The sequence below is a fragment of the Schistocerca cancellata genome, chromosome 5 (assembly GCF_023864275.1).
Source record: "Schistocerca cancellata isolate TAMUIC-IGC-003103 chromosome 5, iqSchCanc2.1, whole genome shotgun sequence".
Classification (NCBI taxonomy): domain Eukaryota; kingdom Metazoa; phylum Arthropoda; class Insecta; order Orthoptera; family Acrididae; genus Schistocerca; species Schistocerca cancellata.
Window position 1 is genome coordinate 308,347,254 of NC_064630.1, and position 7,053 is coordinate 308,354,306.

Below are 7,053 nucleotides of genomic sequence, written 5' to 3' on the forward strand. Positions count from 1 at the left end.
ACTAAATTAATGTTTTGGAAGTCCCACTTCTGTATCGTGTGTTACAGTCAAATATGATCCAGTTAAACCGCTGTTAATTACTTTTTTCGAACATGTGTATTGCGGTTTCACTGAAGTCAATCTAAGTGGCCAAAATCGTTCATTCTAATTCTCCAAATCTATTTTGTCAAACACGAAATTCGTATTTCATTTTATGTTACTCTTAAAAGCACATGTCTGAAAAATGCAGCTTGTAAGAGGTCCATGATTAAATAATTTGTTGCTAGCTCACTCGAGCAGATGTAATTTCGATGGATTGCTCACGCGCTGCGATATGTAAGCTATAAGAATCTCAGACCAGAGAGCAGTCTTGTATGCAGTAAGAGCAGTCAGTAGCAGTTTTAGTAGGAGTAGCTATCAGTCGTGTGTATGAAGTTGGCTGGGCCGGTCGTGCGGAGCGATGGCGGAGCCTGAGGGATATAATATAAGGTAAAAGCAGCCTCGCGCTTATGTAGTATTGCTATATCAAGTCGCATGTAAATGTTAAAAAATCCTTAATAATCGTTTTTATAAAAACTAACTTGCGACAATCATTCATCTCAGTTTAAAGAATTGACTAATTTCTCCAGTCCATGGTCATCTCTATTGTAAAGAAAAATCAGTTTTTTCTGTTTATACATGACAAATCTATCGGCCAGCATTGCACTGGGCTGTGCCAGAAAAATTTCTTATAGGAGCAGATTATATATATATATATATATATATATATATATATATATATATATATATATATGCGTTATCCGGCGACTTAATTGAGGTAAGAATTTTCTTTTTTATTCAGAATGATCTTTTAGGGCCATGACGCAGCGCTGCTGACGTCTAAAATTTACCAGTTTAAATTCACAGTCAATTATTGAAAGATTGTAAGTGAGCCACAATTTTATTGAGAAATTAGTCACGTTATTATTGGTAGGTTACGGAGTAATAAACTGTTGCTAGGTTACACTAAATGTCAATGCTATACATATTTTCACTGTTGGGTAGTTACACTAAATGTGATTATTTATATTATTTTATTGTGGGGAGGTTACACTGAATGCGAATGATGTAATTATTTATTTAATTTTACTGTTGGGAGGTTACAAGCTTTTCTTTCATAGTAAACTTTCTTCGCACTACTTTGCATACCACCATAATATGGCTTTTAGTATTCACCGATCCATATTTTTGCTATTTCAGTCACTGTTTGCCTCGAACTTAGAAAGTTTATATACTGCTAAATTACCTCAAGATATTAGCACCCATTTCCACACATTTGTCAGCCATTAAGTCTGTCTTCTTTCGAAATGTTTATGGAGTGAGGGAACTACTGGTCAAATTTACCATGTCTTAAAGACTCTAGTTTCCCACATGAGTGTTTAGTGACGTTTTTACAAAATTGCGAAACACCTACCGATTTATTTCAAGATGCCTCACAAACGCACGCCAACTTTTCCCCTGCTGGACTTGGGTTCTCTTTCGTGACTGGTATATGATCCCAAAATCTTAATTTCTTCTCAGTCTCCTTTAAGTTTGGTTTGTTCGCCTTCTTGCCCTCACCGTTATGATAGATGAGCTGCAGTGAAATTACCTACCTAAACACTTACCTGGCTATCCTGTAGACACGTTTGACTGATAGCGCAACCTGTTGTCAGGTGCAGCAGGCTTAACGCGTCCCGCGAAGTTTACCAGGCTTCCGGAAACGCAAATTGGACTGCTTTAACCACTGTCCTTCAGCGCACATGTACTGTACTCTTGGGTCTCCGTTGCTGAGGAGTAAACTGCCTCAACACGTTCGATGCACACGCCCCTCCAGGCGGCAGGCGCCACGCCAAGTGTGTTCTGACTTTTCAGTGTAATTACGCACAAATTTTATTTTTATAGAAATGTCTCAAGACAAGTGTGGGCGCAAGAGGAAATTATTTCCTGTTGGACGTAAATTTTGTGAGTAATTGCGTTGAAAGTAATGATTTTATAGACAAAGAACGACAAATTCAAAATAAATGAACTTACCTGCACAAGTTTCACCAAAGAATGCTAGAAAGATAAACCAACAGCTAAATCGCAATCTACGTTCAGTGCAGAGTGCCTGGGCACGGACTGACGCATATCCGAGTAGCACAGTAAACAAATCGCAGACTAGACGGTGCCGATAGTTTGAACACGCTAGGCGAGGCGTCAGCCATCTGCCGCTCCCCGAGCTGCCACGCCCGGCAGCGCGGAGGCACCAAACGCGTAAATGGTTGCTGCGGAGATAGGGGGTAGGCATGGTGTAAGGATAATCTGTACACCTCTGAGTATACCTAACTGTGTAAGTCGATTATACAAATCATTTAAGCATTCGCTACCTCTGTGTGTGCTACTTCTAGTGTTTAAATGATCGATGACATAAAATGCCCAAGTTACGAGAATAACTTAGGTTCTGGTTCTTCAGTGTGAAGAAACCAGATCTTACTGTCTGCGTTGCTTGCACATCGTAGTCTTCTACGCAACGGCAAGAGCTTATTTCTGCCTTACACGACCGTCTCTCTAATAGAGCTTCGAAAATCCCATCGTTGTTTCGTTAGTAGTAGTGATCGTAGTAGCAACTGGAAGGATAAGTTCTTTGGTAAAATAGTAGTAACTGAACAAATGAGTTCTTGGGTAAAATGTAGGAGAAACTTCTTCCTGGTCAATTTTGTGCAACGATGTTAAATAATATTTTTATTAATTTCTTACAATATAATAATGAGATTACGAAAATGTAATTCCATAGAAAAAAGGTAGATAGTAAATTAAAGCCATAACTCAGGCATGCAATCAAACGGAATGAAAAAAATGAAGTTATAAAAAGGAATCGACATTTAGTAATGAGAACACACTAATAATGCATTTGTATTTTGGAGCTGTTCTTATCAAACTAGCTTTCCACAGAACTATTACAGAAGCTTCACTGTTACAGAGACTATTAAATACATCTTTAAAAATGAGTACATACCATAGCATTATTAAGACACACCATTATGAAAAAATGTGATGACTGATTAGTAATACATTGCGCTCATATAATTTTAATGATCTTTATCAAGTGCCACCATGAGAGACTGAAACCGATATTCTTTTATTGTTTGTCTTTTCATACAAGTACCAAGACTGTAGCTTCACTTTGGCACTGTCGATTATTTACCTTATTTTATCCAAATTAGAATATTTATTACGCACGAATGGAACCATCTATGTCATGCAAATACCTGTCAAGAACAATGCACGGAAATATTAAACGCACAGATTATGCAGTCATGGTTCTAGGTAAAACAAAATAACCTTCGATTTATTGCTAGGATACTGGATAACTACAGGTTTTCTACGACAAAGGTTGCTTTATAGGGGAGTTGCTTCCATACCGGAACAGCTCCAGCACGATGAGTCCCTATAGGATTTGGCTCAGTAAGGCCATAAAATCCATATAGGCGGCCAGTCGAAAAGAGATTTCGAGTATTTAGCGAAAACATCAAAAAATTACAAGAACCGACTAAGAGCGCGGAATTTACGACTGTTTCAGTCGACCAGACGTCTCTTCCGTCGAGATTATGCAAATAAAATTAGCCTGTCAACAGGCCTCAGACAGGGCTGTACGCGATCTTTCTTTACGGGCTCCACGCGTTAATCGAGTGGGAAGAAACCGTAACGCGTGGTTCAACGGAAAATTGAATTTGCAGCAAGAGACCAGAAAAAAAAATTGCCTCTCCAACAGATCTAGTCCATATTTCGTGCCTCACATGTAGGCCTCTTCCTACTTTCGTTCCATAAATAGTCGCACACGACGTTAATGGAAAACTGTACATTACCTTTTCTTACAATTTATTGACAATCGTGTATAATGATGAAGCACTGTCTACCCGTACATTAGCACGTATGTCGTGCTAGCTGCATTCCAATAGTTTAGAGTTATACAGGATGGTAAAGAACAGCCTGAAAAGCTTATAGGGTAGTTGTGCTGATCAGTAGTTATTAAGAAAAGAATTCGATGCGTCGCGAAGTTGCCGCGTTAATTAGCTTTAACGTTAGCCAATCAGGACATTACGCGCGCACTTTCAAGCGGACCCCCATATAAATTAGTCAGTTGCTCCCATGACGTAGATGACAATGCACGAGACTGCTCAGCCTTTGGCACAGATCCGATCCTTTCTACTGTCCTACGTCGAACTTTTGTATCGTTCTTTTGTTCCGTTTTATGAAACCGAATGAGAAACAGTTTCGGCGACACCGTCTCTGGCAGGTCGCTTGAATATTCATCCGCAACGGCCTAATTGGCTAACTTCAAAGCTAATTAACTCAGAAACTGCTCAAAGTACCGAATTTTCTTAATTATTTTTCAGCACCTGCAACAGCCTTACAAACTTTTCAGACTGTTTTTGACAACCTTGTCTAGGCAGATACTGATACTATAGTGAAAGAAATTATAACCGATGGACTACATTGTTAATTTACATAACAAAACGACCCCTTGTTTCGGGCGATATTTACACACAATGAAAGAAACACATTGCTGAGTTATCCTGTCTCCAGGTTACCACAGACGCTTGGTATTATCTTCTTGGGAGATACAAAATTATGAATAGTCGTGACGGATGGCGGTGTAGTTAGTGACAGCATATATGAACCATATGTCGTAAGGTGAGACACCAATGCCGCCTTTGAATTATTGTGGTTTCTCATTTCAGTTGTATTTGTTCCTTTATGTAGGTGAAATCAGTACCCCGACTCCTTTACAAATGAACCGAGTAATTTCTGTTTCGAACATGTGATCATCTTTGTCATTTAATGATACCCCTACAATTTATTGCATTCCGATTTCATCACAGAATCATGACTTTCATTGAGTTACAGCTGAACATAACGGAAAAATAAATGTACATCTATTACTTGTCATTGCTGCGTTCTCAGTTACTTTCTCTTGGCTTCTCCGAGTTCCACACGAAATTAGCATTTGTCACTCACTTCATACAGCCCTATTGCTCGTGAATCGTTGTGTCGCTCAACACCTGCAAGCAATATTCTTATGTTCGTCGCCAAAGTACTGGAGTCACACGCCGAGTTACACGTCCTCACCCAACCGCCACGGAGGTGAATTTGACGGATCCAGCCTGTTTAGAGTGAGTGGATGGATACCGACTACTGTTGCTTGCTCTTCTTGCTTTTAGACTGCACTTCTTTAGATTTTGCTGAGCCTTTGAGCACGCCTATGCACCTTAGGAAAGCTATCAGGAGCAACAGGCCTATACCGGCGACTACAATGCAGCCGAGGACGACGAAAGCAATGACGTCCAGCAGCAGCAGTTGGTACCACTCCAGATCGACGGCGGCAGAGCGCAGGTGCCTGGCTCCCTTGTGCCGGATGACGTATTCCGACCAGTAGACGGCGGCTTCCCGAGGACTCATGGGCCTGTCCTTGTACGCCTCTGACAGCATCATGGCTCTCTTCCTGTACCTGTGGATATCATAACAGTGTACTTTAAATTATTACTACATCAGAATGGGGGGGGGGGGGGTGTACAGGGTTAGGTATTAATAAAGAGAAGACAGAATATCTGGTCTAAAGTACATTACTGTTCGTGAAAATTGCAACATCCAGTAGGAATGATCTGAATCACTCCGAAATTGGAGGATGTGTACATCAGTGGAATGATAATGAGTGGTTAAGTTTGCAGAGAGATGGAGTACATGTAAGCCCAGCAGTGCCCTCCATATAGTATAAAATATATCTAAGGAGTGAGCATCCGTGGTGCACAACGAGAATTCTGTACGCCGTGAGTTAACGAGCATTGCGCTCTCATTTAAATATACGGCCGGACGAGTCAGCCTGCCCTACAGGAATTGTTAAACGAACCCTGTCGTCCAGGACCGCGTGCCACAAAGGGCGCAGGTTCACCACGAGATGGGGAAATTCACAGGCATCTATTATCTGGTTCAAATGGCTCCGAGCACTATGGGAGTTAACATCGGAGGTCATCAGTCCCCTAGAACTTAGAACTACTTAAACCTAACTAACCTAAGGACAGCACACACATCCATGCCCGAGGCAGGATTCGAACCTGCGACCGTAGCGGTCGCGCGCCTCCAGACTGAAGCGCCTAGAACCGCTCGGCCAGCCATCTATTATCTATTGAGGCCTAAGCGCTGTAGTGTGCGAGTGAGACAGACGAGAACCTACGTCATAGAGAAACCCAGTACAAGCCGTTTGTGGTGGAGAAGACGTAGCAGTGCTAAATATGGCGAACCTAAGATCGGCTATAAAGATAAACATTTATGGAAACTTCAACTTTTTTAGTCCTGTCTTCCTCAGTTGGGTGTAATATTACGGTATATTGATAATTATCAATATACCATAGATTTATGGAAACTAATTTTGTAGTAATGCAGGGAATGAAGCAACAGTATTTTTGATCTACCATCCTACATAAATTTTCATGGTGATGCCAATAAAACTTTAGTATTGATCATATCTATAATAGTTTAGGATTTACTATTAAAGTGAAATTAACAAGTTTTGTAACAAAGACCTGAATGATAAAATCTGAACGCTTTGGTCGATCTTAGCGATCGACATTTCATATAGAACATCATTAAAATAACAAAAGTTGTAAATATCAGCTCTGTAACTTCGTTTAAAAGATATAATAAATTTAAATTATCAGTATTTTTAGTTAACCATCAGATCATCATTTCCTCCACACAAAACACAGTGAACGGTGACAGCATGACACCTCATTGAATGATTAGGTAACAGAATATTTGTTATAAAGTTTAGTGTGTAATAGTTACTTTTGTTCTTTCTTTATCAGAAAGCACATTCGTGCAAGGCTACTGGCCGTGGCATTCAAAGCTAAGAAGGAAATTGTATTGGTTTTATGTAAAAGAATTTAACGTTTATTATAGAATGGATATTATTGTTACTTTATTTAGAACGGGAAAGTGGTCATGCTTTGATTATTTGAATATGTTAAAATGTAAAATAGTGTAGAATAAGCTGTATCCAATCAGATCGACGGCTTC

At 39.9% G+C, this 7,053-nt stretch overlaps 1 protein-coding gene across 1 annotated transcript in view; it reads right to left on the bottom strand.

Annotated features, from left to right (window-relative positions):
• Nucleotides 1-2,708: 2,708 nt before the first annotated feature.
• Nucleotides 2,709-7,053, bottom strand: part of LOC126188143 (UDP-glucosyltransferase 2-like) — a 177,411-nt gene continuing 173,066 nt past the window's right edge. Inside the window, exon 5 of the mRNA XM_049929639.1 lies at nucleotides 2,709-5,488. Within this exon, the coding sequence (XP_049785596.1) occupies nucleotides 5,173-5,488 (316 nt within the window). The 3' untranslated portion in view covers nucleotides 2,709-5,172. The remainder of the gene's footprint in view (nucleotides 5,489-7,053) is intronic.